This window comes from Serinus canaria, chromosome 2, assembly GCF_022539315.1.
Source record: "Serinus canaria isolate serCan28SL12 chromosome 2, serCan2020, whole genome shotgun sequence".
In the NCBI taxonomy this organism is placed as follows: Eukaryota; Metazoa; Chordata; class Aves; order Passeriformes; family Fringillidae; genus Serinus; species Serinus canaria.
The window spans coordinates 4,494,320-4,519,299 of record NC_066315.1 but is presented as its reverse complement, the minus strand read 5'-3'; the positions used below and the strand labels follow the sequence as shown (position 1 = coordinate 4,519,299).

At 42.8% G+C, this 24,980-nt stretch overlaps 1 protein-coding gene across 4 annotated transcripts in view; it reads right to left on the bottom strand.

Moving 5' to 3' along the window:
- Positions 1 to 6,024: 6,024 nt before the first annotated feature.
- Positions 6,025 to 24,980, bottom strand: part of CTDSPL (CTD small phosphatase like) — an 81,970-nt gene continuing 63,014 nt past the window's right edge. For 3 of the 4 annotated variants that reach the window (XM_009085771.4, XM_009085772.4, XM_009085773.4), the window contains 4 exons: positions 23,047 to 23,103; positions 14,691 to 14,783; positions 12,883 to 13,068; positions 6,025 to 10,505 (listed from right to left, as the gene is read on the bottom strand). In XM_009085771.4, the coding sequence (XP_009084019.1) occupies positions 10,380 to 10,505; positions 12,883 to 13,068; positions 14,691 to 14,783; positions 23,047 to 23,103 (462 nt within the window). In that variant the 3' untranslated portion in view covers positions 6,025 to 10,379. The other variant, XM_050971824.1, reaches the window with a different exon arrangement.

The window sequence follows — 24,980 nt, the reverse complement described above, 5'->3', positions numbered from 1 at the left end:
CTTGGAGAGACCCAGATTTAACATCAAGTCATTAACTGGGGCCTGACCTTTTCCCTGGCACACTGCAAAGGTTAAGAAATGCCTGTCAAGGAATTTTTCTCCTTTTAATTTAAATTTGCCATATTGGCTGGGTTACATCCATCAAGTCACACCCCTTCATCCTGCATCCCGTGGGGAACATGGATTTGAGGGTAATCTGATTTTTGCAGCCAACAATGCCTTTGTTTTGCTAACAGAGATGCAGGAGTTCCTTGCAGCAGCTTCCCCTCAGCTCCAGCACCCCCAGGGTCCTGTGTGGCTGGAGCTGCCTGGGATGGGCAAAGCTGTCTCCTGGGAAAGCCAGGAGTTCAATCCCAGGCAGGGATCCCAGATGGGATTGAACTCTTAGGGCAGTCCTGCCCTCAGGAATTAGAGAGGCCAAAGAGGAGGGGCCACCCAAGCCAGAAGGACACAGCCAAGGTTGGGGGGCTCCTCCTCAGCTGCTGGGGCTGCAGAGCCCCCCTGCTTCACCATGGTCACCCATTCCCATTCCTGGGCACAGCCTGCCAGGAGGGGGAGGGTGAGAAATGGGAATCACAGAAGAGCCCAGGCTGGAAGGGATCCTGATCATCTGCTCCAACCTCTCATGGAAAGGGAGCCTGGGTGAGGGTTTCCATCATTGTCCTGTCCCACCTGGAAACCCTCCAGCCTTGGGGACTCCACCACATCCCTGGGGAAGTTGTTTCCATCATTCATGAAAATAATTTTTGTGTTTTTCCAGGACTGTAAAGATTTCTTGTGTCAAGAGAAAAACTTTTTCTGGGCAACTTGTAGCCATTCCTTGTTGTCTTCTCCATGGCTCTGTGGGAGGAAACAGGAGGAGAGAGGCTCCATCCTCTTTGTGGCACCTTTCAGCCCTGGGCTGCTGTGATGAGGGGTCCCCTGAGCCTTCTCATCCCCAGGCAGCAGGGACCCAACTCCTCTGGTTTTCCCTCACAGGGCAGGTGCTTCCAGGTGGGAAGGAGTCTGCAGGAGAGCAGAAAGCCAAGGAGATGTGCTGAAAGGGGTGGCTAATGGCTTGGAAAACCCACCCTTCTCCCAAAAAAACCCAAAAGGCAGATGCTGCAGTGACTAACAAGGATTCCATTTCCATTTTCTGGAAAGGTCCCACCCTTTTGGGGCAGCCTGTCCCCCTGTCCCTGTGCCCCTGGCTGCCCTGTCCCCTCGCCCCCGCTCGCTGGGCACGGGCAGGGAGCGGAACTGGCACAGGGAATGTGCCTTGTCACACACCTGCCAGCTTGGCACCACTTCTGTTCCTTCCTTTTTTTCCTCCCCCTCCTGGAGAGTCAACATTTGTCCACAGTTCTCCTGGTGAACTTCAGCCAAAGCTCAATTTAAAATGATGTTGCTCGAAAAAAAACAAAAGGTGAGCAGCGAAGCTTTTGGAGGAAAAAATGGTTTAGCACACTAGGGGAGGAGTAAGGACATAATTTAGAACTCAGCTGTTTGAGAAACACTGATTTCCCTCTTTTATTTTCTTGCTCTGATCACATATTTCTGCATTTTCATGGAAGGAAAAATAATCAGTGACTAGAATTATCCTCAGTGACTAGAATTATCATGAATACTTATCCTGTGGTAGGTGTGGAGCCACCAATTCCTTTGTCAAAGGAAACTCAAGAATAACTGGGCAATGAAGAAATCGCTTGTGAAGTACCAAAAGAGATTTGTTTTACCTGAAGAAGGCGTTATCCACGGACCTGTGGAGCACAATCAGGCATCCAAAGCTGTGGCGATGCTCCATGAGATAATAATGTCATTTCAATTTCCCCTAGGGCGCCTTTAAAGGGCAGCGCTGCCCGGCTGCACCATCTCGTGGTGTGACCGAGCCCTGCACGGCCAGAGCCTTTCAAACCCTGCTTTCCTCCAAGACTTCCATCACTGACACATCAGAGCCAAAAAGTGCCACTGCCAGACCATGGCACAGCTTGGAGCACCACAATCCCGAGCCACAAAAGCCCTCCAGACCTCCCTCCCTCATGCTCCTCTTTGGGATGCAACAATCCAATTGTTTTCCAAGCATCATCATCCCTGAGTATTTGCCTGATCCTTCTGGTTGTTATTCCAAGATCCAGCAGGTCAGGGCTCAGACCTGTGGGTGGTTACTCATCTGAACCTGCTCAGGGTGACCAAGATCTGGCACAGAGGATTCCAGTGAGACCAAGGCTCCAGTATTGAGAGGAAAAATCAGAAGGAAAGTTGAGTCACAGAGCTCCAGCCCTGTGATGCAGAGCCAAGGGCAGGACCTGTACGTGCTCAGCCTCAGCCCTACTCCCACACAGCACCTGGTCCCTCTCAGCTGTGACTCTTTCCCAACCAAAATGATTCTGTAATTCTGTCATTACATGGGTTCTTTAGGTTCTTCTGACAAAAATCTTCCCCTCTTCCTCTAGATGCATTTGCTTGTGAAGGAAAAAGATGCACTAAAACCCCCACAGATAAATTTTACACAGATCTCTGGTTCCCAGTCCCTGAGGATACACCAGGTATTAACCAGGGCATCAGGCAGAGATTAGAAAGAAACCTAACAGCATTTATAAAATAATTTTCCTATTAAAACCACACATGAAAATGCCAGACTTTCACCTTTCTGTGGGTTTGTCTTGTAGCAAATGCTTCACTTGCAAACACCTTCTTCAGCCTGATCCTTCCATGCAGACCTAACTTGAGACATGTCAGAACCCAGGACATTCCTCTGGCTGCCCTGGAGGACTCCAGACCCTGGCAGGGGGCTCAGAGACCTTGGCACAGAGTCAAAGACCCCTGAGCCTTGGATTTTAGCCCATGGAAATAATTCCCAACTTTGTAGGAGGAGTTACAAGCCTCGAGGGTTTGAGTAGAATGACAGTGAATTTGTCACAGGGTGAAAAAGTAGAATTTTGGGGATTTAGAATGGGGGTTCAAGAGGCAAGATGGAGGAATCTGGGCATGTACTGTCCTTTTTCTTCTTCTTCTGCTTCTTGTCCTCCATCTTCTGCTGAAATGGTGGCACTTCTGGATTGGTTTAGAGCAGAGACAGACTGTCTAACATAGGTGATAGGGATTGGGAAATTATTGTAAATAAAGCACAGGTAGTTCTTAGTATAAAAAGCCAACACCACCCCAAGGACAGGGACTGAGCCACAACCCGACCTGCTGGACAGAGCTCAGCAGGGCAGAGAAGGAATGGAATGGATAAGAGAAAATAAACAGCCTTGAAAAGCAGAACTGAGGAATCTCCACTTCTTCTTTGGTCGTGGGGCTGGGAAAAAAGACTCTTTAATACCTGGGGAGCCATTTCAGCAGCACAAAACCCGAGAGAGGCATGTGCCAGCTGAGACACACGTGGTGCTCACCTGGGCACCTTGACCCCATCCAGCTCCAGCAGCTCCCCCAGCTTCTCCTTTCCCTCAGGGAATGAATGTTTGCTGCAGACTGGGTGACCCAAGACCTGTGCCAGGTCAGCTGCCCAACATCAGCACCACAGCAGGTACTGTCACAGAGAAGTGACACCATAGCCTGGGAGAAAGGCAATGATCCTGATCTACTCTCAGCCCCATTTATCCCCAAAAACCCAGGACAGGCAGGTGAGGAACCAGACTGCTTCAGAGATGCTGAGATTGTCATGACACAAGGGGTGCTGCCAGCAGGGAATGGAAGGGGTTTGTACAGAACCCCCAGCAGCCACCAGCAGGTTTCCTCCTGCCCCCTCACCCTCTCCCACAATCCAGGATCTTGCTCCTCTTCTCAGCTCCATCTTACAGGCTCCAGTGCCTTTGGAAAGCAGCCAGATGGATTTATCCAAACCTCAGCAGGTTAACCAAAAGGAACAGGAGCTGAAGCTTTCTGCCAAATCTGCTGGCAGAGGAAGAAGGCCTTGGTGCTCAGCAGTCAAGGCTTTCATCTTTTCTAAAGCCCAGCAGCTCCCAAGAGTTGAGAAGAATGGAATGAGAACTTTCTGGCCTGATTCTCTGAAGTCTTTGCTTCCCCCTCCCAATGCTTTCCCCACAGAGAATGGCATGTGGACAGAGAAAGGGGAATTTCTGGGAACAGACCTAAGCTATTTGCATTATCAGACATGAAGAGAATGAAAAAATAACACAGATAGTTTATTGTCAAACCGAATCAAAGCATGAAAAAAAAAATATTACAAGGTTACACTGTAAAGAAATTTGGTTTTCATCACAAAAGCTCATTAAAATCAAGGAAAACAACCCATTGTCAAGCCAGCAACTCCCCAACAACCCCCCCGAGCTTCTGAGTGCAACATTTATTGCAAGGCTGCGAATTCAGAGGCGGTGACATCACACTTTAGGGACAAAAGGATCACCCCTCATTATCTGGAGGGACAGAGGTTCTCCAAGGGGATGACACGTGTCTGGCTGAGCAGTGACTCCTCTGTTCCCTCTGAGCAGCAGCAGCCTTGTCCTTGCTGGGGTGCAGCCCGAGGTGAGGAGGGTGATGGGTGCCAGCTGTGCTTGTGTCCAGCTTTTCCTGCCTTTTCCATCCCCACCAGGTGTGTCCATGTCATGAAATCAAAATGCGGGTGCAAAACTGAGCGATGCTGGTTTGGGGAGAGAGGTGGGAGGCACCACAGGGGGGACACAGCCACAGCCACCACCTCCCAAACTCACTGTGAGCCCCTTTCAGCCATGGCCAAAGCTCCCCTCTTGCCATTGGGGTGCACTGCAGAGGGAGCCCTGCCCTGGGGAGCCCCACTGAGCCCTGAGTGTCCCATCCTCAGAAACGCCCTGAACAGGGCTTCAACCACAGACAGCCCCTCCCAGCACAGCTCCTGCCCCACTGAACTCCTGCAGCTTCCCAAGGCTGCCAAGCTGTCCAAACCAGTGGGTTACCCACTGCTCACTGCTCCTCCAGCAGAACCAGAGCAGTCCAGAATGTTCCTGGGCTCCTGCCAGCGTGGCTGGGCTGCTGGGAAGTCTGGATGGCAAATGTTGCTTGCTAGGAAAACTGCTGGAGGCGGCATCCCACCTGGAGCAGCCCTATCCCATCCTGCAGGGAATTGCAGAGCAGTTGGATTTCCTTCTGAGTCAAAAGACAACAAAAAGGGGGAAAACCCCACTGGAAAGCCTATAGGTGTACAGACTGTTGTGTAGTCAGTGGTGCAGACACTTGGTTTCTGCCAGCACAGAACAACAGGAGCTTTCTCAGCACTATAAATGAGCTGTTTTATGAATTTTGAAACACTTGTTTTACCAAGTGAAACAAAAAAAAAAAAAAAAAAAAAAAAGGCATCTTTATCCTAAGTAGCAGCTAAGGAGATTGGTAAAATTAAAAACAAAACCAAACCAAAACCAAACCAAACCTAAATAATCAAAAACCTGACTTACCAGTACAAAGCAAAGGCAGGTCAGGTCATTCCAACCAATCACAGGACTAACTAAAAAATATTTTTAATTGCAACTAACGTGCTATCTTGAGCCAGCTGCTAATTCCAACAGGCCTGAGGTTTTCTGCTCATAAAGCATCAATAATATGTGCCTTTCCTAGAAAGGAAGGCTCTGCCTAAGTCTTACTGTGTCAGATAAAAAGTCCCCAAATAGATTTTTCCAACCAAATAAAGTGTTTTATTCAGATATTCATGTGGATATGGCAGTGATGTTAAGAACAGCTATTCAAGTAGCTGAAGTAAGCCCTTCAAAAGAAGTCACACAGCTTTGAGACTTGAACAAATTATTGTATGATCTCATCCAAGAGATCTAAATAGCTGGAACATCTGCAAGAGTCGCCATCAATTTATTTAGCAGAGTTCATCAGTAGTTCATCAGTTCTGTTTGCACAAGCAGGTGCCAGGGCAGCCACTGAGGAGTCCTGCACGTGACTGAGAGAGGAGAGGAGGAGGAGGGTGGGACAGGGATGGGTGATTTTACCCTCTAACAGGGATGTGCATTAGCAGGAGTGAAATCCCTGCTGAATCAGTGCCTGTTACTGAAGGAGAAGTGCAGAAATGCTTTTTCCCAGAGAAGTATTACATGCACAAGTAACTATATTGTTAAAATTTTTTATTTGTGACAGTAAAGAAACCATTCAATACCTGATTGACAACACTTCTCTCTCCTGCAAACACTCATATGGTATCTGTAGTGTTTCTCAAGTATTGCTGGATTGTTCATTGCATCAAAGTGTAAACAGCTCCATCATAAGGAAAAAAAAAGGAAAAAAGAAAGAAAGAAAGAAAGAAACATTTCCATTGCTTACTCCTCTGTTGAGGAGCTCCCAATAGATCTTTAACAAGAAATAAAGAGAGAGTCAGCTGGGATTTTACAACATCATGTGAAACAGAAAACTGACAGCTGGTTTTGCATAGTTAGCCCAGAGATTTTGAAGCAATTGCCCCACGCCAGTCTCACCTGCCCCTCCTCGCCCCACAAAGGCAAAAAACATCACAGCACCTTGGAATCAGAGGCACAAACTTGTTTTTGTTTTACAAATAGGGCTGTGCTGAACTGTGGTTTATTAGGTTAAAAACAATCTGTCCAACAGAGGGTCACGCCTTCGGAAGTCACACAGCTACAGATTCTTTTTCTTGGTTTTTTCTTTTTTTAACATTGAAATTTCAAAAGCTGCAACATCAGCACACACCAGTGTCATTTAGATACTTTATTGTCCCCAACCAGTCTAATCAAAATCATGCTGTAAGAAAAGTGATTGCATACACTGACAACCAAAAACGCCTCCAGGTGTTGAGTTTCTTCCACGTGTAACTTTTGCTGTTTTAATAAAGACCAAAAGGGCGAAACAAAGAGACAAAATTATTCTTCCAAAGCTACCTAAATGAACACAGCAATATTGTACATTTGCCACCATCTCCCCATGCCCAGCCTGCCACGCCTCATGGTGTGACCAAGGATTCTGTGCACAGCCCTAAGGTTACAAATGGAAATTCCTTTAACACTTCTGTTGGGTTTCATGGGTCTAAGGCATTCTGCCTTACAGCTTCATTTAAAAATACCCATACAGGCAAAAAACCGTTTTTTAACCCAACATAAAAAGGACAACAGAACTTCAGGCCAGGCAGCATGTCTTTAAATGACCAACTGGGAAAAGACTTTTTTAATATTTCTATAATATTCAGAACTAGAACTGAAACCCAGGGTTTAGAACAGCCCTGGTGACCTGCATGCAGTAACTGCACTTCAAAATATGCAAGAGATTTAGGAAACAAGGGTTGTTTGTTTTTTCTTTTTCCTATTTGATTTTTTTTTAAATCTTGTATTTAAAATACAATCAAATACCCGTATTGCAAATTTTACAAACATTCCACTCGTTCTCTGACTTTATGGACAGAACTCTATTGCTTTTTTTAGAATCTAGAAACTCTAAATATATAGCGTATGTATATCCACGCAAACGCAACACTTGAAATTTCAAGTATGATGATAGTGTCAAAATAAACAACTGTGACAGTTGTTGGCCAAATTTGAATACCCAGGGGAGTCCAAACCTGATTGCAGAGCACTCTAAGTTTTATTCCCATACGAGTTGGGTGGGTTAAAAAAAAATAGAACTGATCAGAACTTCTAGAAAATACTCTCAACACTAACAGAGATCAAAGCTGTGCTACGTTTTTTTGTCTTTGTATTGTCACCAAGTGTCATTTTAATGCTGTAGTAAGTTACAGTAAGTTGGGTTTTCTAAAATTTGGGGGGTTTTAAGAGCCAAAAGGATACAGTACAAGTATGGTTGTACAGAACATCATCAGAACCCTTCCTCCAGAGGCTGGTGCAGAAGTTCAGTTGCCCGTTCTATGTGGATTTGAAAACAATACAAGACACTTTAATAATATAATCAACATTCATTCACAGACTTAAGGCAACTGGTTCATGAAATCGCTGCTTGCAGAGATGCAAACGGGTGACATGGTTTGTCTCACGTCCAACAGGTCACAACTGTCACACGGCCCTGTCTCGTGGGTTATTTACTCTTTGTCTGATTGTTTGGTCTAATGCTAACAAGAAAAAGTCTTTGAATTTCTTCAGCCATTCCTCTCATACCTGCACGACTAACTACAACCTGAATACTTCCCTGCAAACTGCACTGGGGCCCAGGAGCCACAGGCACAGTTGAAAATACTGCTCAGAGAACAACTTTTTTTTTTGGCAGCTTACAGTTTCATTACTCTGGAGGTCAAATACAAAATTAAACCATCTTAAACTGAAAGTAAACGTTAATGGACTAACCAGAATCCATACGTCCTTTTTCTTGTTTCATTTTTTTGTGTTATATTTAAAACAAAGTAGGCTTTTTTTTTTTTTTTTTAAAGATTTTTCATTTTTAAACTCGACACTTTGTCTCTTTGTTGTGGCACAGATTTATACAGTACTAAGGTGATGCCAGCTGGTTAAGAAACAAAAGGGTGATGCCCTAGAGACTCATGGGTGTGACGGGACTGCCTCCAGCACCCCTGGGCCCAGCCACAGCTGGAGCACAGCTGGAGCACAGCTGCACTGCAAGGGGGGCTCAGTTTGATACTGCACCCACCAGCACCCACTCACTGCCTGTGCAGACTGGCCTGCCCCTCTCAGATGGATTTGTTAAGCTGCTTCACCAATGTTTTTGAGACAAGGATCACAAGCCCCAGGTCCATCACAAAGGAATTAGTTTTTTTCTCAAGTCATCGGGACTTTTAGAGGAAAAGAGAAAAGGCAAAGGGGGTCTACAATTCAGAATTTAGCACGAGGCTAATTAGAAGCACCAAATAATCCATTTAGTCTTCTCTGATGACAGCCAAACACAGCTGCACTTTTTATGTTTGCAGATTTCTGCTGTGGACAATAACTGAAAGGTGACACTGGAAAGGGGGAGGGAAGAAAAAGGTGTGCCTTGTTCTTCAAAGGCATAAATATTTAAAAATCATTCATCTGAAATACCTATGGCACTGCAGAAGATGTTAAGCAGGCTCTCAGATTCAGAGATGAATCTAACTCAACTCCAAAGCCAGAGGACCAATTTTAGTCTAGGCTAGTAACTTCTACCCTTCCAGCAAGACTTGATACAGCTCATAATCTGCACCTTACACCTTGGGGAAAAAGAAATACAAATCAAAGGTGTGGGCAGCAAACTTCCTGGATTTTCATGTATCAAAGAAAGGAGAGGGCTTCATCTTAATTGAAAAAATTGAAAAAAAAAAGATCCTTTACAGGTCACCTTTAACTGGTATATCAGATACCAATGGATTCATCCATGGGGGTGGGTTATGAAGCCTGCATTTTATTTATTGCCCAAGTTTGCAGCTTACAGAAAATGTCTCATAGCACAGGCACAGTGGCAAAAACAGTATAACAGCCGATGGTCAACTCCATTTGGTGAGTATACAGTAGCAGCAATGAAAAGAAAAAAGTACTCCAAAACAGCTCAATGTAGATCCAGCTTCCCCAGATGGGTTGTTTTGAGAAAAGAATCTTAAGCTAATAAATAGATCTCCTTGCTGTTCTCCCAAGATAATGGTTTTCCAAAAAAGAAGAGGCATGGCAGTTGTGCGTGAGCAGAGACAGCAGAACTTCATCTGTCTGGAATTAAAGGTGCTTTAGGTCTATCAGCCACCTCATTTCCTCAACTCCATCACTCCCTAAATACTCAAACAACTGCAGATATGTTTTAAAACTGTGCCCAAAGTCCTCATCAGTGAAATAACCGTGGTAATGACCCCAGTTCACCCCTCCCACGACCGCCTGAACCTTCTGAGCATGACAAAGTGTAACACAACTCACTGTCATCGTGGAGACAGGAACCCAGCATCTTGGTTTCAACTTTTTCCTTTGTTATATATTACAGTGCTCTATAAATTTTTTTTTTCCTTTTTCCTTTTAAAGCATTTAGACAATACAAGACTAAAAGATGTCTGGAAATACGTCTTATACAAAAATGAATTTTTATCTTAAAATAACATTCAAAAAGGCACTTCATTCTGTAAGAAAAAATTCAGAGTCAGGTCAACTGCTCTAAGCAGGGGGGTAAAATTGTCTGCATAGTGGGAGGGGAAGAAAGGGAGAGAAATTCAACTGCTGAAATACAAGCTTCTTTTTTTTGGCATGTTTTAAGAAAAGCTGATCCAGTAAAAGATGTCCATTTATGAAATTAATTAAAAGAGTCCCATTTAAAATAGCTTTTTTTTTTTTCCTTTAAAAAAGTAGTCTGAACACATGACCTTAGGAGTCAGGCTTCTGAAGGCTTAATAGCATCACTCATGATTGTCCTTCGTGTCCAATGTAACAGGAAGATCAAGAGTAGCACTTCTGACTGGGGTGACCTCCCCAAGCTTACATTTGAAAGAGCTGAAAGAGATGGAGACAGCCTCTAGCAACTGCAATCTAGGAGCAGGAGTCAGTCAGAGTTAAGGGCTACCTGTTGCAGAGTTTATGAAGCATACTGTAAACTTCTTCCTCTTTGCTTAGTCCTTCAAAGAAAGGAATAAGATCTAGCAGCTCTGTGTCTGTCATGTCATCAAACCAGGACTGCACAGGCACCTGAAACAAAGCAACCAACAAACACTGAGAGGGTTTCATGATGTAAAAGACACGTGAGTTTTGTCTGTGTAGGTGTTCTGTAACCATCATCACCATGCTATAATAATCATGGCAATTAGCTACTCATTAGCATGCAGGTGGAGCAGCAGGGTCAACCCCAAGCCCAACCAGGACAGCTGAGCTTCACCTGCATGTCCAGGTGACCCACATGACCCCACACTGGGCAGCTCTCCTTGCTTTGCCTCCTTGGTATCCAGAACAGACTGGAAGGCAGACACAGGTTATGAAGCTGCACTGACACTTTATTTACAGGCAATTTTTTTTTTCTCCCTCTAAGAATTATCAGAGTGAGTCACCAGGCACAGGCAGGCAGCAACAACCTCTTCCAGCATGGGGTTTGGAGGAAATGTTTAACTGCAAGGGCAGAACATTGTTCAGGTAAAAATGTTAAATCTCGTGAGTGGGTTCAGAGAACAACAGAGATAATAACCCTTCTTAAATATGCAGGCTGGATTTGGGGAAGGTGTTCTGTGTATCTTCAGCACACTGAGGTCTTTCCAAGACTATCTTGGATCTTGTTACAAGCTCTGGTTTCTGCAGAGACTCCAGTATCAGTCAGCCACAGCAGCACTTTTGTATACATGATTAAACCACTCTGACAAGGCCCTCAATTTCATCTCCCAAATTTCTACAGCTCATTATGTCCTTGGCACTGCTTTCCGAGATACCAAATGATGATCTTGGATCAGGTTTTTAATTTTAACCACGAAGATAAATTAGAGCTACAGGTCCTGGTTATTATAAATGGCAGCTTTAAACCATGTGTGGCACCAACCAGAAAAATATTTTCACCCCATCACTTAGGGCATCACAATATTAGGATCTGAACTTGAAAGCTGACTGCTGGAAGATAAATAGTTCATGCTACTAAAAGAAAGAAAGAAAAAAAAAAGCTATTCTGGAGAGGCAGGACTGTGCAAAGCAGTGTTCTTAATAAAAGATTTCCTACACTGATTTTTAACAGTTCACAAAGAAGGCAGCCTAAAAACATCAAAGCAAACAGTGCACAGCCTGGTTGTCTAAAAGTCAGCAGATCTAAGAGTTCCAGCTTCTCCCCTGGCAGCTAAAGCAGACGTGAGCAGCTGTACTGGCTGCAGCCTTGGATGGAGCACCCCAGACCTCTCCATCAGAGCTCCAGGAGCCAATGCAAACACACAGTGAAAATGCACACTGCTCCTCATTGTTCTGCCCTACAGAACTGCTGCCTGCCCTTTATCCTTATTCCTAAACCTTGATTAACTTGTTGACTAACAGTTCTAATTATGGAGTTATGACAAAAACAACTGAGAGAGGAGCGTAGCAACACAACAGGATCTTGCTTGGTTTTTTTTTTCCTTTCCCTTACCCACAAATGCAGATCTCAGTAGTAACCAGTAAATCATTAATTATCTTGCCTAATAAAATATTATTCACACAACAAAAAAAGATGGGAGTACTTAAAAAGAAATTCCAGCATGTGGCATTCACATTCTCTGAAAAAAATCCCTTCGCCCAGGATTTTTCTCCTAGGAAGCTGAGAAGCCTCAGAGAAAAGGAAAACAATTCTTATCTCATTTGCTTCTCCTGTGCTGTGCTCATGTGGAATGTGTTTGGAGATTGTTCACCCACAGGTGATTGTTCCATTGCATTCTGCTGGGAGTTGTTTTCACTCTTTGGCCAATCAGGGCCAAGCTGTGTGGGGACTCTTTCCAGAGTCAAAAGTTTTTATTATTATCTTTTTACCATTCTGTAAGTATCCTTTCTGTATAGTAGAGTATAGTATAGTATAGTATAGTATAGTATAGTATAGTATAGTATAGTATAGTATAGTATAGTATAGTATAGTATAGTATAGTATAGTATAGTATAGTATACTTTAATATAATATAGAAGAATAATAAAGTAATAAATTAGCCTTCTGATAAGATGGAGTCAGATTCATCATTCCTACCTCCGTCAGGGGTGCCTGAAAATATAAGCAAACCATTCTTTCTGCAATCACTACTCCAAAGAACAAAATCTGTGCTGCAGGGCAGCTTTGTTTCTTAGAGCTAGGTTGGTTTTTCAGGTTCCACACCACTTGGTATTTCTCAAATACCTGGACCTCAAGGCAGCAGCCCCAGCTCAGAGCACAGGAGCAGTCATGGCTGTGACACTCTGTCAAGATCACTTTGCCCATGTCCTTCACCACTTGGCAGTGAACCCCAGAACCCACTGCAGCCTAAGAAAACACAAAATCTGACACAAGCCAGTGCTCTGGAAAGTCTATTTTCTGAATCACAAAACCTGGGCAAGGGCCAGAGAGATGAAATTAGGCTGGAGTACTCTGAATACTTACTGCATTTTCAGGATGGAAGATGTAAGATGCAGGAGAATTATCTACTATAATAACTTTACTCAGCTCACGGCCCAGTCGACTCAGATCCTTCACATAATTGCCTCGGTGGAAAACACAGGATTCTCTAAAGAGCCTTGCCCTGAACACACCCCAGCGATCCAGTAAGTCAGCTACTGGGTCTGCATACTTAAAAATACAAGTCAGAAACATCAAGTTAGCAACAGGCTTAAAAAAGGCAGATTCACAGAGAAGGGACACAAAATAATTTCAGATAAAATGCCCTTTTTTTTTCCATTTTCTTCCCTGCTCCTTGTTAATTAACTCAATTGCCTGCAAACCTGAAGTGATTAATAAAGAGATAAAGCAAAAGTAGGACAATTATCTTTCTAGAGAAGGCTAAATTGCACTCTAAATGGTTTCTGTGATTTATTAATTAGGTTTTATTCTCAGGGCCAACTTAAGAGTTAACTTCAGAGTTTTCTAGAGGTTGATGAACTCAGAGATCTCGCCTGCCATTACCATAAAACCAGCCAATGCTAATAGAAAATCAAAATTAAGCTTTTCCCCAGCTGATCTGTTTCCATGTGCCCCTGAAGATAAACTGCAGTCAACAAATCTGAGCCTGATGTGGCTCTGCCAAATGATGACCTTGGAGCAACTGGGTCAGCAAGACTCTTAAGATTACCAAATTGCATAATTAGGCCAAAAAAGATCAGCCAAAGATGTTATTAATAAAAATACTCATGCACAATACCAGGAAAATTCACATTTTATACATAAGATGATATTTTAAGTGAGGCACAGCTTAGAATCCAACAACTTATATAAAGTGATCAAGAACAAGTATCCAAATAAACTCAAACATGAATAACCACACAGTTGGAAATGGCAGTTACATCTTATTATTGCACAACAGGAGTTACCATTTTCCTATATTTTAAACCAAGGAAAAAACCTGATGTTGAAATCAATCATCTTTTGATTATGAAATAAGGCACATAATTTCAGTATGAAATTGGGGCAGTATTTAGGATTTTTTCAACATGACTGAACAGCATGTGGTAAAGGGAATGCAGGGAAAAAGGCTTTATAGAAGATCAGGGTCCTGTCCCCTGCCACCATCTCTACACTAGGCTGGAGCAAAAGCTTGCCATGCTAGAGCACTACTTAGAAATAACCAATATCATTTTACAAACAAGACACCACAAATACAATACACTGAAGGAAGTGAAGAACTCCAGATCACTCTACTACTGTAACATCTACCACAAAATCTACCTACGAGCCACTACTGCTACTGCAGGACCAGAGGGCACAAAATATTCCTGGGGATGTCTCAAGCTTTGCGAAAAAGACCTCATTTTCTAACTCCAGGATGAAATTGCACCTCAAGAGAGCAAGAAGCTTGGTTCCCAATTTCCAGTGAGTTTCTGACTCACTGGTTGATGGTGTAGACAGGGTTTAATTTGGTGTTTTATTTCATGCCCAGCTTTCATGTGCTGCTTCACTGGCACTCTATTTGTTCTAATTTCTCACTATAACCATGGTAACTTGGGAGCCTTTCATATTGGCATCATGAGCAATGCATGGAGGCTACATTATGAGACAAGCCCATATGTGATGGTGTTACCATGGAAACACTTACCCACACACTAGCAGACAAAGTACACACTGTCAGACAAAGAAGCAGAAAAGAAGGGGAAAAATTAAGATAGTACCAACTGTGGAAATAATTATCCATAGAAAACCCAACCAAAAGTCCACTGACCAGCACCATAAGGGTTAAAGAGATGAAAGGAGGAACAAACCTTGGCTAGACTGGCTGTGAAGAGTACACATTCAAAGAGCTCTCCCATCCTCTGAAGAAACTCATCCACATGTGGTCGTTTCAATACATAAACCTGGAATGATAACAGCATTTAGGTCAGATGGTGCTCAAGGAAAGGAAAAAAAAAAAACTGAAAAACAAAACCACTCCTGCAATGCCAGCACTTGAAACAAAAGTTAACAGGGAAGCAGTTCAAATGAAATGCTGGGGAAAAAGAAAAGTATGCAAGATAAAAGTAGAGCTCCAATAATGAGAGATTGGCACACACAGGCTGCCAAGCCCCTGCTGGTTATGGAGCTGCAAACACTGAGCATCATCAGGAGGGTGCTCCTCAAAAAATCTCATTAAAGGCAAAGGGAGACAGGAGGGCTTCTCAAGAAGTGAGGATCTGGATCTCTCCACCAAACCCTTTCTCGTGCTGGAAAGCTGAGGAGCTCCACAAAAGGAATAAATCTGATTAAACCTCTCTGACAGCAGGAATTGCTCAATGGGGACCTGTTTTCCTTCTGTGGCTGATTCTCTCATTTCTGAAATTCCAGGTGCTAAGTACCATAGCTCACTATGGAGAGTGATCAAGCCCTCCAGCTCTACAGGGGACTTTTTTCACCAAAAATCTTCACTAGCACCATGCAGAAAGCCTGAAAGTGCTGGGTTTGAAATGTGACAAACTCTACAGCATCTTCTAAAGAGGACCTTGCCAAAAGATGGCAAATTCCCAGGATTTCTGTCCTCTTCAGCATCCTGCCTTCAGCAGTGCTCTGCTGCGTTTTAGCACTGCCTTGGCTGCCTGCTGTCAACAACCTGATTAGCAGATTACTAAAACCTCCCTGCTTCTCCTTGCAGAGCACACAAGCTGATTTTGTGCTCACAGAAGATACCAAAACAAGGAAAGTGCTGCTCAGAAAGCTTGGAAACAGCTCACAATATACAGGGAAGCTGAAGAGGGGAGTCTGCTTGAAAAATATTTATCTGTCTTGTTTGCAGTTAGATTAAAAGTTTGAGAGAAAATATTGACAACATTTTATCTTCTTTTGTTTGGCAAATAATCCCTAATGCTGGAAATTTCAAGTGGAGAAGTCTGGCATAGAGCTGAATTCAGGAAGAATTGCAAGACTGATGCTATTTCAGGAATTTCATTCTTTGAAATGTAAAACTAGATTAATTGTATGTATTTTACTACATTCCTATTAATAAGAGGTAAAAAAAAATAAAATCAAGGTACTCAGAGAAAAAGCCTGAAGGAGAAAAATATGGAAACAGCAGCTTGAACTCAAGTGTAACAATTAAAGCCTTCAGCAAAAGAAGAAAAAAAGAAACTGTGTAATTGAAATTGAAAACCTAAAATTGAAAGTAAAGTTTTTTTAAAAACATGCATGATGGATCTGTACCTTAATGTCTAAAGCAGAAATGTTAATTTTCCCCTTTATGCAGCATGCAGATCATACCATGAAGTCTTTATCTCTTGTAAGTTATTTCTATGAAATTTATCTAAACTATTTCTGACCCCATAAACATTACATTCAAACTTTGATCCAGATAACAATTTATAACCCAGATTTTTTTTAAACAACCACAGCAGCACCTAACACATCAAATAATGGTGACATTTTATGGATTAAAGACAGTTAACAGATGTATTTCACCACCACTCTCTTTCCAGATAATTACAGCAATGTTTCCTGTATTTCACCAGGCATAAACCAAGTAATTTCCTCTCCTATAACAAGCAATTAATTTTTCATTTAATTCTTTCCCCACAAAGTTGTGCTGTAGTATTTCCTCTCCAGATTCTACCTTTCAATTTTTTTTTTTTTAAAGACAGAAAGACAGCTGCAGTCCCTCTGCTTTTGGGTACGCAGAGAGCTTCCAACTTCCCAGATGTGAGAGGAAAGACAGCAGGATCCAAGTTCATAATTAAGTTCTTGATTCTTTAGCCTTAATTTCATTCCTACACTTATTTTTGAGGGGCACCCCAGAGTCTTAATATCATTCTTGCAGAGTAAGTGCTGGAATTTAATATTAATTTCCCTTTTAAAGCCCAGTGCTTCCAGCCTCAGTAGAAGTCTCCTCTTTGCTCTCCATCCCTATCTCTGCCCCTGTCAGTGAAGTATTTCCACTTGGAATGTAATTACAAACTCCCTGCCAAGGATCTGAACTTTGCTGCTTGCAACACAAGCCACCTCCTCCATCAGGAGCACTCAGTAAATCAACCCCAGAGCCCTGAGCTGCACTGGCCAGCCCTGGCAATAAACACTCCTCTGGCTGTTTTTAGGGTTCCTAATTCTGCCCCTAATTCAGGATTAGCTGTGAATACACAGCATTTTTAGCTGGATGGTCTCCCTTCTGCAGTTTAGGGCTCCTGATCCACCACAGAGCACTCACAGCCTCCTCTACTTGAGTTTCTCCTGCTGCTTTGCCTTAAATCTTTCCCTTCTGGGATCTGGCCAACAGATTTGCTTCTCATGTTAAATGCCTAATTAATAATAAATGTCATCTCTTAAGATGAAGTCTCACCAAATTTTTCCCTTAATTATTTCCCTCTGTACAAAGCCCTGATTCCTTCATTTTTTTAGTTTTTTTTTTTTTTTTTCTTTTTTGGCAGAACAACCTATCTTAATACTCTGGATAGTTAGTTATTCTCCAGAGTTGAAGTTTTCTTTGAGAAGTCCTACTTAGAGCCTGGAAGCAACTCCAAAATGTACTGGTATCCTGGGCTACAAAATCTCTTTGGTTTACTCCACACAGAAAGCTTTCTTCAGCTGACACTGCAGCTCTTTTCTCCTCTTCCTTCTCATTTGGAGTTTTTTCCCCTTTACTTTGTTAGTGGCTGGACTTCAATCTCAATGCTGCATGGTTATTTGTGGCTTGGCTTTTTCCTCCATTGCCTGATGTCTTCAGTTGAAATCTCTAGACTAACTGGCTCCTGGCATTTTTTCTGAGATTTATATACTGTCTTCAAGACATTAAAAAAAAAATAATCCTTTTTTTTTTTTTTTTTGCATGCTCACTAATTTTTTCCTTATCACAGCAAGATTTCAGAGGAATATAGTATATTTTTTTAATGATTTAAAATGAACCCTACTCAACATTTTAAGCACAAATCAGGCACTAGGCATGTTTCCACAGGATTCTTATAGCTGCTAATGGCAGAACACAAGCAATTATCTTGAATTGTTTTCAAGCATTTCATACTGCCACATGAATTTTCTATACCTCAAAGCAGCTTCAGCCTACAGAGACTCAGTGAAACCCAAAGACAAACCCAGCTCATTTTCAACCAATTTAACAGGACACACAGAACTGCCCTTCAAAACCAGCTTTACAATGAGGAAATCTGCAAGTAATGACCAAAAAATCTGCCCATGACAACTCCAACTCCTGTAATCTCCTGTTTCATGCCTCTTCTGAGCAGTGAGCAGAAAATCCCATGTGTCCCTCGTGGTCCTGGGTCACACAGCTGTGGCTGTGTCCCAGTGCAAGTAACCAAGAATAGGCCAGTTAGAATGGATACAGCCTATCCTGGATTACTTGAACCAGGCCACAGCCTCCTGCAAGAAAATCCATGAATTCTCTGCTTTACAGGAAGGAAATTTATTATTCAGACAGCTTTTCCCCCACATAGTTAAAAAAAAAAAAGTTGCATATTATGTTCAAAGTATACCTACCAAATTCCCTCAGCTTTCAACAATAAAAATAAGCAATTAATTGAATTAACTCTCCCCTCACTCCAAACAAATACTTAAAAGTTAGTTTTACTCAATAAACAAATTGTATTTAAAAATAAAATTCAAAAATTCAAAATAACACCGAATCAAACTCTTCCTGGCTGCCCTCTTTACTCTTGGACACCAAAAACAAGGCACAAAGGCACTGGAGTTCAATTTGGATGAAAGATGAAGGACAAGCATTCCCTAAAAACCTTCATCATTTGGGGATTAAAGCTGTATTGGATGCAGTTCTGGTCTGGGGGCTGTGGTCACTCTGCTCTTGGTCAGTGGGTCCAAAGGAGAGGAGGTGTTCCTGCAGAGTTAAATCAAGGGAACCAAACAGGTGGAACATCTCCAGCCACCACTTCCACCCCCAACGAGCCCCCTCTCAGCTCCTACACATTCCACTGGTCTTCTCATTTGGGAGAAGGTCCAGCTCTGATCTCCAGAGTGGAATGAGAGGAGTGGCCAGAAGGGTCAGCTGGCACCAGAACCCCCCTGGTACCTGGGCCACCACTCCCAGCACAAAGCAGAGTGCCCTGGTGGCCATGAAGGCCAATGGCTCCTGGCCTGGCTCAGCAATGGAGTGGCCAGCAGGAGCAGGGAGGTCACTCTGCCCTGCCCTGGGCACTGCTGGGGTCACACCTGGAGTGCTGTGCCCAGCTCTGGGCCCTCAGCTTGGGAAGGACCTTGGGACACTGAGCACATCCAGAGGGGACAGCGAGGCTGGAGAGGGGCTGGGAACACAAACCCTGAGAGGAGCCCTGAGGGAGCTGGGGGTGCTCAGCCTGGAGAAAAGGAGACTCAGGGGTGCCCCCATCCCTCTGACAGCTCCTGAAAGGTGCCTGTGCTCAGCTGGGGCTGGGCTCTGTCTGCAGCAGCACTGACACACCCAGAGCTCACAGCCTCCAGCTGTGCCAAGGGAAATACAGGGTTGGTCTGGAAACCCAGGGCACTGGGAATATTTCTCTGTCTGCTCTGGGGTGCTCTGACCCCCAGGGCAGCACTGACTTTGACCCTCATTCATGGAGAAAGTTTCCCAGACTTCAAGATAGACTGGAATCCACAAAAGTGTGAAATAGATTATAGAGAGTAGTGTAGGTATATTTAGATTTTGGGATTTGGTGAGAAATTGAGGTTTTGAGATATTTAGGTTGTTGTGGATGGAAGCAAGATGGAGGGCACAGGGTGTCATCCTGGGCTTCTTCTTCCTCCTTCTCCAGGGGTTTGGGTGGCATTTTGTAATTGGGCAGACAAGTCTGCACTGGGGGCTCTGTGGGATCAGTTATTGGGTTAAAAGGGAAATAGTCCAGGTGTCAGCTCTGAATTGGATAGTTCAGTCTTAAAAGCCCTTGGAACAAGAGATTGTGGTCATTTTGTGCCTTCTAATGAAAAGCTGCTGAACTCCCAGCAGTGAGACTGTTTTAGTGATAAGGAATAATAAACACCTGAGTGTGAACATGAACTACTGTCTCAAGTGTCTTCAATCCAGACCCAGAGAAACCCAAAACTGGAACCACCACAGGTTGGATACCAGGAAAAAGTGTTTCCCAGAAAGAGTGATAAAGTTCTGGAATGGCTGCCCGGGGAGGTGGTGGAGTCCCCATCCCTGGGTGTGTTTGACAAAGCCTGGATGTGGCACTGGGTGCCAGGGGTGAGTTGAGCTGGGGCTGGGCTGGACTGGATGATCTTAAAGGCATCTGCCAACCTGGTCATTCTGTGAAAATGTGGAATTCTCCCCTGGAACTTCAGCTGCCCCAGGATGGGCAGCTCAAAGTTCCTTCATACTTGATTTATTTCCTTCTAAAATAAAATGACAAATCCTTTCAAAAGATGAGGTAATTTAGGCTGGAGAAAGAAAGATGGGAAAGGGAGAAGGGATGTTAAGAAAAGCTGGTTTTTAATCCAGGGAAGCTCATTTACCCAAGCACCCTTTAAGATGATGAATTGTCCTCCCTATAAAAAAAACCCCAAGAGTATTTCTGACCTTTGGATTATAAATTATATAAGGGAAAGCAAATTCCCCAAACTAAAGACATTATTTTTTTTTTAAGACCTCTGTTGGACTGCAAAAAAAAAAAAAAAAAAAACAAAAAAAAACAAAAAAACAAACCAAAAAAAACCCAAAAGCCAAACCCAACCAGCATTTACCATGAAAAAACTATCTAGATAAGTCAATCTCAAAACTCTTTCATGAGTACAGCAATTCCATTTGCCACGACTTGTGTTTTTTGGTATATGAGAGCTGAACAATCTCATATAATTCCAAGTTTCTATATGAATGGGCATCTCTGAAATGGTGTTTCTCAGCAAGGAAACTTTCACTGGGGTTCTGCCTAAAGCAGAGGTCAAGGACAATAAAAACCTGTCAACCTCCTCCCTGACAAGGTACCAAGCTCACTGGTAAAACAGGGATATGCACTATGGACACTGTGGTTCCACAATATTTCCCATCTCCTGGGATATTTTGCACAGGTGGAAATATTTCTCCATGGCAGTGATTAATCCTGGAGTTTATAAACTGCTTAAGAAAATGGACACGCATTACACAGATGACAAATCCTGATAAATGACAGAAATTGCTCAGATCAGTTCATTTATCCTCTAAGTGACTACAGAATTACAGGTTTGAAGTGGGAACAGGTTGTCAGAGCTCTACAGGCTGTGTTAATGCACATCATACTCAGCCAGAATATCCATTTTTGCCCTTTATCACAGTGCAAAACAGAAAAGATTCCTGAATGTCAGCAATATCACAAGAGGTATTACACACCCAGGCTTTGCCCATCCTGTGTGCCACACAAATTACCTTTTTTTCAAGAATCACAAATTCCTTACAATTACCTTCATTTTTACCATCCAAATGTGCCTGACGTATTTACGTCTTTTAGAGGTTAAGAACTTGAAATTCCAAGAGTGAAGCAATTTCCTTGAAAATCATGCAGGGACTTTCCAGCAAAGCACAGAGACCAATTTCACCTGACCACCTCTGTCAGAGGAGAAGGAGATGCACAAATCCACTCCCTTTGGACCCAGCTGGGGGGCTTTGTTTGTTTGGAGGTTTTTTTATTGCTATTTTCTCTTTTCTCCACATGGAGCCATCTTCAAGTACCAAACTGCATCATTTTTGGTGAAGAATTTCAGAGTTTGCAGCAGGGAATAGAAGAGCATCAGGCTTTTGAAATGTTTGACTGTAAAGCCCAAGACTTTTATTGGGATTTTTTTCCAAATGTAAATATGTCATCCTGACAAGCTAAGTGATCACAACTCTAAGCCACTCAAACACTCACTTTCAAAAGCATTCTGTAAAGTTTTAGGAGACAGAATTTGTCTGTTCCACAGCACCAAACACAGCTAAAGCCCACATCAAATCAGGATTAAAAATCACCAATCTCCAAAACATCACTTAAATGTTGTAAGCATCAGCTCTGGTGAACATTACAGGTGGAAGTACCCCAGATATTGATTTTTTTCCTACATAAAACAGGCACAGTATAAAAACTGTCAAAACAACTATTACTTGAAAGCACATTTCAGTCCACTGACTGATATTCAGTAATCATTTGAAGAGTGACAAATACATGGAGAGCTTCCATGGAAAATCCTGGAAATCAGACAAAATTATGAACTATCTTTATGACCCACCAATTAGTACAAGAAATATTATACAAATAAAATATAAAACCTCTGAAAATACACAAACCTCTTTGTCCAAGTAGAAATAATCCATGAGGATAATATGTTAACAACATTTCAGAATTTAAAGTACTTAACATTTCTGGTAAATCATATGGAGGGAAGGTTTGCTAACTGTAACACCCAAGAAAAGATGTTTCAAACAAGTTACAGAGTTCATGTATCAGAAAGGCTCAACTTGACATTAAACTGTTTAATTCATCTCCAGCAAGAACTTCAGTGTCTGCCTGAAGAGGGAAAGTAACAGCACTGTGATTTATTTGATTCAACCCTTCAGAAATGATCACTGATTAAAGACACCAATCCAAGATACATGGAGGGGACAGATTTTCAAATAATGGGTGTTTTGCATGTACTCAAAACCATTTCTTAGAGCCCTAAGTGAAGTTCTTAAAGAGTAAGACACAGAAATCAGTCTCCTCATGGCTTTGTCCAGACCTTTCAAATATGCTGAAGTATATAATAACTCCTATCAGTGGAACTTGAATTACTTACAGGAATAAAAGGGGACAGAAATTGAATATAGATTGCCACAAAAACTGAATAAATGTCTATTCTTCCTTTATACTTTATAAAATACATATGACCTTTAGCATATGAGCTACCAACATATATTAAAGCCAACCTATGTCCTATTTATGTTGGAAGGAATGAAAAATGCAGTGTTCAAACAGCTTTTTCTGGGCCCAGCAATGTTTGAAACCCCATCCTTACATAATTTCCTGTTGGAAAATGTTTTAAAATTGACAAAGAGTTGAGTATTGAAGTCCTGAGAGAGAGACTCCACCTGAGCACACAGGGATGCCTGTCTGCATTCCAGAATACACAGCTTCCATGCTTTGCAAGAGAAATTATTGGATATAAAGCAGCAAATGGAGGAAGAGAACATTCTGGGACTCAGGACACAATGCTGAAGGAGAAACCAGCACTTACCTGATGTATGGTTCCATCAATTTCAACAGGAACGATGAAATCAGCATTGCTAATTGGCTAGAAAGAATGACAAGGAAATAATCAGCATTAAAAATAAAATGGTTTGAGGGATAATTTCAGGGGATAAAAGGGAAGAGTGACAACTTCTGAGGAACAAGTTAATAATCATTATTGACCACACATATCCACTCTGTCTGTGCTCTTACACAAGTCAAAAGCTCACAGTTGCAATTTCAGATGCTGCATTTATTTCCCTTTTCTCTCCTATTTTTAAGCTTCATAAAATCTAGCATGCTTCACTGCTTGAATAACCCCCACTACCACTGAGTGTGCTCATTAGGAAAACATCTCTTTGGATAAACTCTTCCACCCAGTCTTTATGGATAAATGACCATCAAGAAAATCAACTGTGTACTGCACACATTCTACTTGAGGGTATCAACTGGCACTAAATTTAAAATTTAGTGGTGAAAGTAATACCTACTGGTCATATTTGAATCAGCAGCTGCAGCAAGACTTAAGTTGTACAGCTAAAGGATTCTAAACAGGCCAATTCAATCAACCTAATCATGTAAAATTGCATTTTAATTCCAAAAGGAAGAGCAAGCACACTCTACCCAAGTCCCTGGATCTGTTTTTCCAGCCTGTTGAACACAACTTAATTCTCAAGTTACTGTGAGAAACTGCTGGTCAAGTAAAACTGCCTTGGAGAGCAGCAAAGTGGCCTTGTAGACAGCTCAGGAGTTCCTAATCTAATCTTGGCTAGAGAGCAGGGGCAGTTGGGCACAGGCTGCTGCCAATGTTTACAGGCTCAAATGGACACCACACTTAGGTACAGCTCATGCACTGTGCCCATGCTAAAAACCAGGCATGTAAACATGCCTGGAGCTCATTCCATCCCCTGCAGCCTGGAAATGAGCTGCCAAAGAGAGTTTTAACATGACTGATTAACAGCCAGCATCTTGCAGGGACACTGCCCAGGCTGGAACTGGCATGAGCAAGCCAAGGCTGGAGAACATCTTCACTCAGCTCTGGGAGAGTTGTACAGATGGTCCCACCTGCTCTTCTGGATCAGACAGCAGGCTGATCTCAGGAACCACCATAAAGATACCCCTGGAGTATCTGTGGGACTGGAAACAGACTTTAAACTCTTTCAGGGGGGGCAACGGTGTGCCAAGAAAGCAGAGAAGCAGCTGAGGTAAAGTGACTTAAGAAGCAGATCACAAACTGGGGAGTCTAAACAGGTGCTCTGTGAAAAAATGGTGGGAAAAGAGGATCCTGAAGTATTAACCTGCCAGCAGCACTTTGATCCCACTCCCTGGATAAACCAGATTCTAATTCCCCTGTCAGACAGCCTCCCTGCCAGGAGAGCAAAGTGACCACAAAGAATTTCTGTGGAGGGAAACACCCTTTCTCAGGAGAAAAGAAATAGAGAAGATGGTTTGATCTGACACCTGCAAGAGCTGGGTCTGTGGGCACAGGAGAGGCTACATGGAATCCTTTCATCCTGACCAGCCAGGATTGGCAACAGACCTCATGCTGACCCCTGTGCTGATGTGATCTGAATAATTCCTCCAATACACACAGATCAATCTCTATTTTTCTTATCTAACACTGAGCAACTTCCCCTTTCTGCTGTGGAAAAAGACAGAGGGGAGGCTCCCATCTGTTCCCTGCATGAAGTCCCTCAGATAGAGAAGATACTGTGCAGCTCTAACAGCCACAGAACAGCTACACAAAGGTTCTGATGCTTCACCTTAAAAAAAATCCAAAAAAAAAACCCCTCAAATGGATTGTCAAGAAGCCTCAGCCACCAGTTTTCCAGTGGGTGCCAGCTCCCTGCAGACTTTGAAGAGGCTTGCACACACTTGAAGGATTTATATATGCATGACTCCCTTCAGCAAGAGAAACTCTGCAGCAGCAGCAGCAGAAAA